The 12,003-nt window shown below is 43.5% G+C and overlaps 1 protein-coding gene across 7 annotated transcripts in view; it reads left to right on the forward strand.

The window, feature by feature from the left end:
- Positions 1–12,003, forward strand: part of fmnl2a (formin-like 2a) — a 50,980-nt gene that overhangs the window by 36,507 nt on the left and 2,470 nt on the right. The window contains exons 10-27 of one of the 7 annotated variants that reach the window (XM_071469183.1): positions 103–177; positions 1,544–1,654; positions 2,013–2,162; positions 2,611–2,712; positions 2,909–3,230; positions 3,507–3,701; positions 4,329–4,349; positions 5,170–5,294; positions 5,385–5,587; positions 5,944–6,178; positions 6,334–6,402; positions 6,493–6,573; positions 6,670–6,799; positions 6,987–7,150; positions 7,249–7,350; positions 8,021–8,116; positions 8,612–8,738; positions 10,309–10,428. In XM_071469183.1, coding sequence (XP_071325284.1) covers positions 103–177; positions 1,544–1,654; positions 2,013–2,162; positions 2,611–2,712; positions 2,909–3,230; positions 3,507–3,701; positions 4,329–4,349; positions 5,170–5,294; positions 5,385–5,587; positions 5,944–6,178; positions 6,334–6,402; positions 6,493–6,573; positions 6,670–6,799; positions 6,987–7,150; positions 7,249–7,350; positions 8,021–8,116; positions 8,612–8,738; positions 10,309–10,400 — 2,400 coding nt within the window. In that variant the 3' untranslated portion in view covers positions 10,401–10,428. Of the gene's footprint in view, positions 1–102; positions 178–1,543; positions 1,655–2,012; positions 2,163–2,610; positions 2,713–2,908; positions 3,231–3,506; positions 3,702–4,328; positions 4,350–5,169; positions 5,295–5,384; positions 5,588–5,943; positions 6,179–6,333; positions 6,403–6,492; positions 6,574–6,669; positions 6,800–6,986; positions 7,151–7,248; positions 7,351–8,020; positions 8,117–8,611; positions 8,739–10,308; positions 10,429–11,903 lie in introns of all 7 variants that reach the window. The other 6 variants (XM_071469101.1, XM_071469525.1, XM_071469021.1 and 3 more) reach the window with 6 other exon arrangements.

Raw genomic sequence — 12,003 nt, forward strand, 5'->3', positions numbered from 1 at the left:
CATCCATGCAAATCAGTGATTGACTGATTTACATTAGTCACTGTTTCTTCCTCTCTCCACCTCGACTTCTTCAACCTCAGCGGGATGTGGTTTGTTTTTCAGGTTTGTATGGAGACGCAGCGGTTTGAGAAGCTAATGGAGTATTTCAAGAACGAGGACAACAACATTGACTTCATGGTATGTACGCACACGCACACGCACGCACACACACACACACACACACACACACACGCACACACACACACACACACACTCCTAATGACTATTGACTGTGTGATTGTACAGCACTCCCTTGAAAATCCTATATCACAAGACAAACTGCAGATGTCTTGTGAGCCTTTTTCGAGCTGAGGAAGAGTGAAGGTGTTTGCGGTTCATTTTTCACCACCGTCGAGTGTTCAGAGCTCTGTAGTGTCACAGCAGCTGCAGTCTATGGGTTAGTGCACAGGGAGCTGCAAAGGTTCAGCTGTGATGAAATAAAAGCATGAATCAACAGTTTCCAGGTGGTTGGAAATACAGATATGTTGAATATTTGCAGCACTGCTGCATGTGTCCTCATATGTTTGTTCAAACAACAAAGACACATTTTGCTTTCAGTTTTATGATGTTGTTGACTGTGCGAGGACTCGAATTTTTCTCATCACAGCACAAACTACAGATGCAGTGCTGTACATCAAACTGGAGTGGCCCTTAAGTGAGGAAGCCATGCCAAGTCTGTCATTTCCAGGCCGAGTGACACTAATTAGAGTGGCAGATAAGAATTTATAGACACTGTGAAGAAAGTACCAACTTCAACATGATTTTATCCACTGTGTGCATCCATTTAAGTGTCCTTATTGATGTGGGTGATACACTGTATGTGTGGTGTGCGTTTGTGTTTGTGTGTGTGTGTGTGTGTGTGTGTGTGAGAGAGAGAGAGAGAGAGAGCTTGAACCAACAGATGCTGTGTTTAAATAGATCTTCAGTAGGACTTTGAATCGGACCTCTGTCACAAGGCGTCGTCTGACAGCAGCACTAAAGCAAACAGACTGTCAAAGCCGCCATGTCGCACAAGACAACTGAGCTTCTTACAGGGAGTTCATTAAGCTTTTGTCAGTGTGTGTGTGTGTGTGTGTGTACATTAAACACTGAGGAGAGATCCCCCCCCTTGATCTGTTTGTGCAGCCAATGCAGATGAACTGGCTGATTTTGTTCATTTGTTTTCTTCGATCCTTTTAATCTGCCAGATAAGCCACTCTGCGCAATCATGCAGATTTATTCACACTGTTTCAGGGGAAGAGATATTAAAAGGCAACAGATGTGATTATGAGCATAAAACCATTTCATAGCAGCGCCAGGCTGTTGGAGAAAAACCTCAAACCTGTCGTCAATTTGTTAACCTTTGTTTTACCTTGCCCTGTCAGCTGTTTGTTGGGATGTCAGGGTCATAAAACATTTTTATATTTGTTCTTTGATTTATAACCGATGATGTGTACAAGAGGTCTACGGTGTATACTGTGTATCCTCATCCACTAACTATATTTTTTCTGTTTCTATTCCCAAGGTGGCCTGTATGCAGTTCATCAACATTGTTGTGCACTCAGTGGAGGACATGAACTTCAGAGTTCATCTACAGTACGACTTCACCAAGCTGTGTCTGGACGACTACTTAGACGTGAGTTGAGACAGAACTCTGCAGGAAAAGTGGACGGACAGACAGACGGACAGAACAGTTATGCTCTTAATATTCAGCTCAGTCCAGAATTTACAGTAGGTTGTCATTACAACAGCCCTGAGACAGCAGCCACAGAGAAGCAGTCAATAATGGCTTTTCCATTACTTCAGAAAAAAAAATCTGTCAGTTGTGTAAATCCTCGTCTCCTGCCTGGCTGCAGAGCGTGAGATCGATGCTGGCCTCAGAGTCTGACATGTGGGCCTCATGCAGTGAACTGAAAGAAATGAATATCTTCTCCACTCCCTGACTGCCTCGCTCTGATTGTCACACTTTCTATTTTTTTGTGTATGTTTTCCAGAAATTAAAGCACACAGAGAGCGATAAGCTGCAGGTTCAAATCCAGGCATACTTGGATAACGTCTTTGATGTGGGAGCCCTCCTGGAGGATGCCGAGACCAAAAACGCTGCCCTGGAGCGGGTGGAGGAGCTGGAGGAGAACATGTCACACGTGAGAGCCCTCGACTATTGAGTCTACTCTGTGAAAATCCATAAAACTGACTCCTTGAGACTCATTTGTCTTCTCTCACAAAAGGAGTCCAACATGTCAGGACGATGATGGCAGAGTGAATTGACAGGGGGCATGGCAGTCTGTGTGAAGCTCCTGTCACACTTGCTTGTTATCATGGGGTGCCCCCTCAGCATGGGATTTACTATGATCTAATGCTTTCATTTAACTGTCAGCCGTGAGGCAAGACTGACAGACACATTATATTTGGACACATTTTTTTTGTTGCTAACTTTTACGTCCTCATAGTTTGTTTTAATCCAGAAAAGTCTATGTTAAGTGCCTGACATCCTGGCCTGCTGGACCACTTTGACATATTGAGTTGGATGTTGTCATCACAATGAGTTCATGTCACTGAGTGACCTCTAACTCTTGGCTGTTGTTCTTACAGATGACAGAGAAGCTGCAGGACATGGAGAACGAGGCCATGTCTAAGATCGTGGAGCTGGAGAAGCAGCTGATGCAAAGGAACAAGGAGCTTGACTCCATCAGGGTCAGACTCAACAACATTTACATTCATCCTCTCAGTTGTCATTTCAGTACTCGCTAAATACAAGAATCCAGGCTCCTTATAATAAACAATGTAATGATAATGAAATCCATGTTTCTGATGTCTCAGTTTCTTGTTTTAGATGAGTACATGTTTTATCTTCTGGTTCCTCTAATATCTTGTCTCTTCCCCCACACAGGAAGTCTACAAAGACACTAGCTCGCAGGTACACTCACTGAGGCAGATGTTAAAGGAGAAGGATGAGGCCATCCAGCGACAGAGTAACCTGGAGAAGAAGATCCACGAGCTCGAGAAGCAGGGCACCATCAAGATCCACAAGAAGGGAGACGGTGACATCTCCATCCTGCCCTCGCCACCCACCGGTGTGGAGGGTTTGCCAGGCGCCGTCGTTGTAGGAAACAGTGGGGCTGTCAGTCCAAACCATGTTGGAGTTGTAGCAGGCGTGCCTGCTCCACCCCCACCGCCTCCTCCACCCCCTCCACTGCCAGTGAATGGCACATGTAGGTTTAATATAAGTCCATTTTCTTAGCATAGGAGAGAAGAAACAAGTCAGATACAAAGTAAGAATTGAGCCGGATGGCAGAAAGTATTCATTAGGGTGTGTAATAGTTTAATATCCAGGAGTTAATTTAAACAATTTTTAAACTGAAGCTTCATTAAAAACAGTGAATCTCTCCAAACATTAGCATCAGAGATGTTACAGACATGCAGCTCAAGATGTGGAGCTTGCCACTTCCTCTGTTTTTGTTTACCCTGCTATCTCTCCTCTGTCCCAGTGCCAAATGGATCATCACCAGCCATTCCTGCAGCAGCAGCCGCTCCGCCACCTCCGCCGCCGCCGCCCCCTCCCCCTCCACCTCCTGGACCAGCCTCAGGAATCACAGCTCCTCCGCCTCCTCCGCCTCCTCCCGTAGCCCCCCCACTGCCTGGCTGTGGGACGCCCACTGTCATCATGAACTCTGGGTTGGCAGGTAAGGTCACCACGTGTCTGTAGGTGAATGAGCATTATGTTATGTAGTGAAAATGTGAACTATAATGGGCATAGCTGCTTCTTTTTCAGTGACTCCAAAGAACTGAAATATCCGAAAAACAGTAGAGGTCATTTTAATGCCCAATGAGCACTTGCTCTGACTGCTTCACAGTAAAAGCCTTCTGATTTCATAGGCCAGTTCTTTTTAAAAAAATCATTTTTATGAGAGAAATTACAATAATAACTCAGCCTCCTAAAGGCTGTGGACCTTGCTGTCACATATGCACCTGCTCAGATTTATGACAATTGATCAGTAACAACACCAGATTAGACCCTTCTGTAACCAGATCAGCCTCTACAGTATGCAGACGTGGATGCATGTTTCTACATACCTGTATGTAAGCATGTGCATGCTGAACTTCTAGAGGGACGTGAATCAGAAAACACAACGATGCCAACCAAGTAATGTCAGTTCCACCACTCAGTAAACAGTAGAACTTTATTTTGAAAGCATAGATTCTTTACTGTACCATGTGTGTTTGAGATGTGTGTGTTTAAGCTTTCTCACTAACTGCCGATTTCTTAATGACTTATCTTTTACTTGATTGTTTTTTTCTGTGCCAACCAGAGGGACCCATCAAACTTTTCTGTAGGTTCTGCCTGTCATGTTTGGTGTTTTACCCCCCCCTTCCCTTCCTTTCCAACAAGTATTGAAAGTGGTATTTTCAGTCTTTGAATCCCAGTTGAAAACACAAGAACAACACAGTTTCACAGAACAAACTTCTGTAAAACACTTGGATGACTTTAAGCAACAACAACAACAAAAAATAAAATGAAATACCAGCTTTCAAACACATTGCATGATTTTACCTTCACAACTTGCTGTAGTATTGTGATTGTGTGTGCGTGCGTGTGTGTGTGTGTCTGTGTGTGTCTGTGTGTGTACCCACTTCTCAAACTGTTGGTTGCATGCCGAGGCACAGTGACCTGCTGTGACACGCTGATGAAAGAAGGTGATAGCCATAGCTGGAATGCTGTTTACCTTTTCTCATGACAGTGTTATCTTTCTGTCCCTGCTGACACCTTGTCTGTGTAGCAAAGCTGGGCGCCATCTCAATGTTCAGCCTCAACGAATCAGGCCAGGAAGCTGCAAATAGTTTTAATCTCTCTAATAAACAGTTTATCACTTGGCCAGACAGGAAATCCTCACCATATGCACCATTTACTGTACTGGTATATCTTCTGGCCTCACTCTCTTGCCCGAGGCTGAGAGGCTTCACTCTGCTTGGAAAAAAAAAGATCAAAATAAAGTGTGATTGTATGTTTTAGAGATCAGACAGACCTAGGGTCTAGTCACAAATCCCAGACACCTGTCTACCCTCTCACCTGCATGTGTGTGAATGTAAATGTGTGTCTTCTGATAATAGATAAGGAGAAACGCTCTGCTAACTCAATTGTGTCCTGTGTAGCTGTTAAGATCAAGAAACCCATCAAGACAAAGTTCCGTATGCCCGTCTTCAACTGGGTAGCCCTGAAGCCAAACCAGATAAACGGCACCGTCTTCAATGAGATCGATGACGAGAGGATACTTGAGGTAACCTAAGCAGTCGTTCAGCCCTGTCCACCTCCGGCCTCCTTACCATGGAAACAGAGCATTATCTGATTCTTTGTTGCCATCATTCAGGACCTGAACGTAGATGAGTTTGAGGAGATGTTTAAGACGAAAGCCCAGGGCCCGTCCATTGACATCTCCATGAGCAAGCAGAAGGTCATCCAGAAGGGGCCGAACAAGGTGTCTCTGCTGGACTCCAACAGGGCAAAGAACCTGGCCATCACACTGAGGAAAGTGGGCAAGACACCCGAGGAGATCTGCAAGGCCATTCAGATGTAAGCCCCTTCAAAATAAAACAACACACCCTGGTCCCTCTATTGCTCTTACATGCTTTCCCTGCATGAAGACTTTTTGCCTAAATAAGACATGGGTTTGATTTCATGTTGCGATACAATACACTAGTGGTAAAATAAAAATGATGTTTTGGATTAATGTTGTGATCCGATATTTATAAGTTGATATACGTGATATGATCATGACAGTAGCTTTTTTAAAGTTTTTTTTTTTACTGTTGTCACATCATCAGTCAGAACTTAACCATATGTTGTATCATCTGTGTCTTTTACTTTGAATTCCTATTGTGTAATATACTTTGTGTGCCTCTATCCTCCTCTATCAACCCGTCCTCCAGATTTGACCTACGGACTCTGCCCGTGGACTTTGTGGAGTGTCTCATGCGCTTCCAGCCCACAGAGAACGAGATCAAAATCCTGCGGCAGTTTGAGAAGGAGCGAAAGCCGCTGGAAAGCCTGACGGATGAGGACCGCTTCATGATGCAGTTCAGTAAGATCGAGCGGCTCATGCAGAAGATGACCATCATGGCCTTCATCGGCAACTTCTCTGAGAGCATTCAGATGCTCACACCGGTGAGTTTTGGGACATTTCCCATTAAATTTCAAAATAAATATGGTGTTAAAGATGCTACATTCTTATTAATGTTATTATTACTGGTTTCTGATGATTCAACCATAGAAAGCAACAATGCAGCACTGAATTAGCCATCCTCTTTGTTTCCCCACAGCAACTTCATGCAGTCATTGCAGCATCAGTGTCTATCAAGTCATCACAGAAGCTGAAGAAAATTCTTGAGGTAATTAACCTTGTTGCATCTAGACTGAACAAGATGTTGAATCCATGCGTGGTTTCCTTTTTCACATTCGTGCTCATTGCTGTTTTGCAGATTATCTTGGCACTTGGAAACTACATGAACAGCAGCAAAAGAGGAGCAGTGTACGGATTCAAGCTGCAAAGTTTAGACTTGGTGAGTTGAAATCGCTTCCTCCTGCCTTTCAAGTCGTCCACTTTTTCCTTGTGCGTTTTTTTTTCACATCTAATTTCTCTATTGCTTTATCTACAGCTACTTGATACCAAGTCGACGGACCGTAAGCTAACGCTGTTACACTACATAGCCAATGTGGTGAAGGAGAAATACACGCAGGTTTCTCTCTTCTACAATGAGCTGCACTATGTGGAGAAAGCTGCAGCAGGTGAGTCATCCAGTGCAGGGGTGTTAGTGCATACATGGGAGATTCAACCCATTTTCTTCCCATCGGTCTCCATCAATGACAACTAGACAAACCCTTGTGCATCCGTTGGAAGATCCAGTTAATTCTGCTCTTGATATCATTCAATGGGAGGTTGCACATGTACTCATAAGTCTCCTTGTGCTCACAGTCTCACTGGAGAACGTGCTGCTAGATGTAAAGGAGCTGCAGAGAGGCTTGGAGCTGACCAAACGAGAATACAGCATGCACGGCCACAACACCATGCTCAAAGACTTCATCACACACAATGAGAGCAAACTGAAAAAGCTGCAGGATGATGCCAAGATTGCACAGGTAACGCGAGCACACCTACTGTTGCTGTCCTTTTTAAAAACAATTTCACTCGGCCTGTTAAACAGTCATCTGAATGTAAATCCACTGTCTGTTGAAAGGACGCCTTCGATGAGGCAGTAAAATTCTTTGGGGAGAACTCCAAAACCACGCCGCCGTCCGTCTTCTTCCCTGTGTTCGTGCGATTTGTTAAAGCGTACAGGGTGAGTTGGATAACCACACAGTCACACAGAACCAGTAGAAAACACACACACACACACACACAACCTGTTCAGCTGTTTAGTTCTAGACTTACGTTGTCACCGCAACAGCTGGGGCAAAGTCTGTGGGGAGATATGAAGATTTGTTGAAATGCTCATGTGCATTGGAAGTGTCCATGGCTCTGTGTGTGCACACTGTGCAGTTATGTGAATGAACATAAATATGCCTTGTTGTATGCAGTGTTGTAATGTGTCATGTTTCTTCCACACCAAAAAAGGAATTTTACAAATAAATAAGCACATTTTAAGAATTGTCTACTATACAATTCAAACAAAAACCCATCACACAGCGGTGTGTTGATGATGTTTGGCTCTTTGTTAATAAATAGCTTTATATTTCACTCATAGCAGCAGTTTGTTCTCCTTCCACAGCAGCTGTTTGCCTAGTGCATCCTTTTTTCTCCTCAACTCCAAACTGCTCATGATGCTTAAGTATAATCTCAGTTCACACGGGACATTTGACCATTTCATAAAATCACTGTTGAATTCTGTCAGAGCTGTAGAAGGGCTTCCGCTATAAAAGCAACAACACAGTTTTCTCTATGACAAACAGGGTTTAAATTTAAGCTATTTGTGTCTGCGTGTACATGACATGAATATGTAATCTCTGCAGCAAGCAGAAGAGGACAACGAGCAAAGAAAGAGACAGGAGCAGATTATGATGGAGAAACTTCTCGAACAAGAGGCCATGATGGAAGAAGACCAGAAGGTGAGCTGCCCTTCTTTCCCAACTCTCCACCCCACCCCCCCTATCTTTTTTTCTTCATCCCCCTCCCTCCCTACATCGCTTTCTAGGGCAGGAGGCTACAGTGGATCATGAAGGTAAGCTGGCTCCACGTCCTCCCCCTCTCTTCCTCCAGACTTCTGATCACAGGATTAGTTGAGCACCTACTGCCTGCTGGGTATGGTTGTATCTGGTTCTACAGTCTTGACACCTGCTGAGCCACATCACACCGACTGAGGATCAGCAGCTCTAATTCTGAAATGGTTCAATTAACTCACACGTGCACGAAGGCTAGAATGAAGTGGAGTGAGTGGAGCCAAAGAAAAGAAAATGATGCGTGGGAGAATCCTTTGTAGAATAGAATGTAAATGTGACTGAGAGTAAGACTTATTAACAGATGTGAACAGATGTTAAATGACTCGTTTTTCTGTGTGTGTGTGTGCGTGCGTGCGTGTGTGTGTGTGTGTGTGTGTTCCTCAGTCTCCATCTCATAAGAGCAAGCGGCAGCAGCAGCAAGAGCTGATCCAGGAGCTCAGGAGGAAACAGGTGAAAGACAGCCGCCACGTCTACGAAGGCAAAGATGGGGCAATTGAGGACATCATCACAGGTAACGTCACCTGGGCCTGGCTGCCGTCTGTGACCACACACACACACACACACACACACACACACACAGGGCGCTCTGCATGAAGGTCCTCTCCTGTGCTATACATTCAGTCTTTAACAAAGGGAATCTAAAGCAACTAACACAATGACTTTGGCTTTTTCAAAATTCAGCTGTCAGATGTTTGAGAACTGAAGGTATTACCTAATGAGTACAAACATGCACTGACAGTCCAGCTAATCCAGATCTCTATCTGCTCTGTCATTGCTTTGTAACACCATCTGTATGTAGACAGGGCCGGGTCGTGACTAGCTCCCAGAATATTCATGAATGAGTTTACTTGCAGGTGATGAAAACCTGCCACAGGCAGTGGTGGAATGTAACTAAGTACTTTCATTAAAGTGCTGTACTTCAATACAGTTTAGAGATACTTGTATCATATATTATCACATCTCCAAGTTATGCTACTTAATGCATGTTTTTTATTAAATTTTACATGCAAATATTGTACTTTTATTCCCTTAGATGTATTTGATCTCCAATATTACCTGACTGATACTGAATTTTTGAGGCTGACACTGATGACACTGGTGATTCAAAAAAGATATATCTGTTGGTTTTTATTCTCATTAATTTTTTTTGAATAATTTCAAAACTTACAAAATCTTGATACAGATCATTAGAGTTTTTTAATTCTGAGCAAGATACATACTAAGGAGGACATTTTACCATTGAAATAAATCAACTAGTCAGTGCTCTCTGGTGGACAAATTATATAATGGTGTCAGAGACACTGTTTCGAAATTACTTCAAACCCAGTGTCAGCATTTCTGTACTGCTATTTCTTGTTGCTTATCAACTGACATATACACAGATACCGATATATCTGCAATAAGCTAATATAAGCTGATATTAGCTCAATATCTACAATTAACTTTGGAAAATAAGATCTTACATAGAAACATATCAGCCAGCGTAAAGTACTGTTCTAGATGATGTGCTGTTTGGGTTGCTTTTAAAGTAATTACAGTCAGCTCCGGTTACTACAATAGACTGCTACTTACACATTAATGCAATTACTTATGTATGACACTCACAGAAGTCTTTTATTCATAATTAGGACTTTATTTAATACATTTTATACATTTTGCTAATACTTAAGTACTTTTACTTGTAATTAAATATATATATATTTTTTTATTGTGGTGTTGTTACTTTCTCTTAAGTCTTTCAATGCTTCTTCCACCACTGGCCTTGGCAGTTGAAATTCAGATTGAAGTCTTTGTAACAATAAAACTTTTTTTAGAGTCTTTCAAACAAAGCCAGACACCCTTTGTAGCAAAATGAATTACTCTGGAATAATGTCAGTTTCTTTGCTCACGAGCAGCCTGCTGGGCTCTCCAGTGGAGCATTAAACAGCTAGAATCCACATCTTTCACCCGGCCCCTCCTGATGCTGTTTTTGGGTATTTGCTTAGTGCTAACCAGTGCTAAACCCCTGTAGGATTCTGCTTTTCTTATATTGTGTTTGTCTTGTCTTGTCCTGGCTGTTGTCCCTGTTGTTGTCAATGCAGTGCTGAAGACAGTGCCCTTTACCGCCCGCACAGCCAAGCGCGGCTCTCGGTTCTTCTGCGAGCCCCCCCTCAATGAGGAGTACCATTACTAAGCTTATAGAACTCTCTCTCTTCTCAAAGGTTGCTGGAACAAAATGTTCTCTTCTTTAAGTCTTTCTCTCCTCCCTCCTTTTGCATGCCTCTTCACACTCCTCTTTTAACCGTGACACTCCATTCTCACACTCCCGGACCTGTGCACGTGCACTGTGCTGGAATCTCGTGGTTTTTTTTGTTTTTTTTTGGAAACACGCACACATGTCTGAGAGCACGTGTTTGTGTGTGTTCACGTATTCTCTCCCTCCCCTGAGCATGACAAGATGTTGGGGGTAATGGTTTTCTCTGCCCACTTGCATGAAGTGTGACACCCTCATTTATCATCATTATTTTTTATCAGCTATGGCAAAGCATAATGTCACAGAGAGAACAGTCTCCAAGGTCACTCTTACCTGTACTGTCAGGAGATTCAAAGTGGTGGAGCGCACTTTTTTTTTTCCCCTGTCATGTACAGGGGAAGAAATGTCCAGCTGGGTGCTGCCATCTAGTGGTGGTATACGGAAAACCTATACTAATTTGTGAATGAAATCGTTAAGAGTTCATCCCTCATTAGATTTAAATTTAATGATCCAATTTGGTCAGTAGCACCCAACATGCTGCAGTACCGTCTTGTTATATACATAAGCATATATACGAGCTTCAATCATTATCTACATGGCAGGTGTGACCTGTGGCGTTATAATTTGCCATTTCCTGTGTGTTTCACTCATTGTTTTAATCAGAAATGAATGTTTGTGTGTTCATTATAACATTATCATGACTGCTGTTGATACAGCTTCTTGAACGCCAACCGCTTCATCCCTGCCCCTTTTCCACGATGCACCCCTGCTCTCCTAGTTAGCCCACACGCTGTGCTCGGTCCTGCCGCCCGCTGAGAGGCGACCTCTCAGTCACATGACTCTCTGCCATCTGGCGGGCTCACTAACGCACTGCATGATGTCTGCATATAAATAATGTTTTTGCATTACACCAGTCTGTCTTTACACTTGCAGTCCGAGTTACTAACACGCAACCGCTGGTACCTGTTTGGTGGTAATTGATTAGTAATCAGCTGACTGCATGCCTGCTTTCTGTGGTTTTTGGTGAAGAGGCTGTTGAACATAATCCTGCTGTCTCCTGGAACCATAGTTACTTCTTTTTCAGTTTTCTTGTACTGGAAGTTTGAAAGAGGCTTGTTGTCTTTCCTGCTGGTAGCCACTCTGCAAAGCAGCCTGGGTTTAGTAACAGAAAAAAAAAAAAAAACCTAAATAAGCTCTGATTCTCTACTCCATCCCCCCTCTGTCCTCCTCCCTGCCAGTTGAACCAGTTAACATCCTCCAGCTCTTTCCCTTCTCACGCTCTTACCCCACTCTGGCCTTTCCCCTGCGCAGCCTGCTGCCACTCTGCTTTGCTCTCGCAGCGCTCTCTGTGCAAAGCCAGTGTGAAAATGTTGGGCTGACGTGCTCTGGTCAGTCGCCTCCTCCTCCATTTTTTAACCTTCATTTTGTCTTCTCTTTATCTAGCCCTAAAGAAGAATAATATTACTAAATTTCCCAATGTCTACTCGAGGGTAAGGAACTCCTCCAGTAGCACCTCTGTAGTGGTGGATGTGTCCCAAACCTG

The sequence above is a fragment of the Trachinotus anak genome, unplaced genomic scaffold (assembly GCF_046630095.1).
Source record: "Trachinotus anak isolate AG129_WGS33_773 ecotype Australia unplaced genomic scaffold, CSIRO_AGI_Tana_v1 ptg000001l, whole genome shotgun sequence".
In the NCBI taxonomy this organism is placed as follows: domain Eukaryota; kingdom Metazoa; phylum Chordata; class Actinopteri; order Carangiformes; family Carangidae; genus Trachinotus; species Trachinotus anak.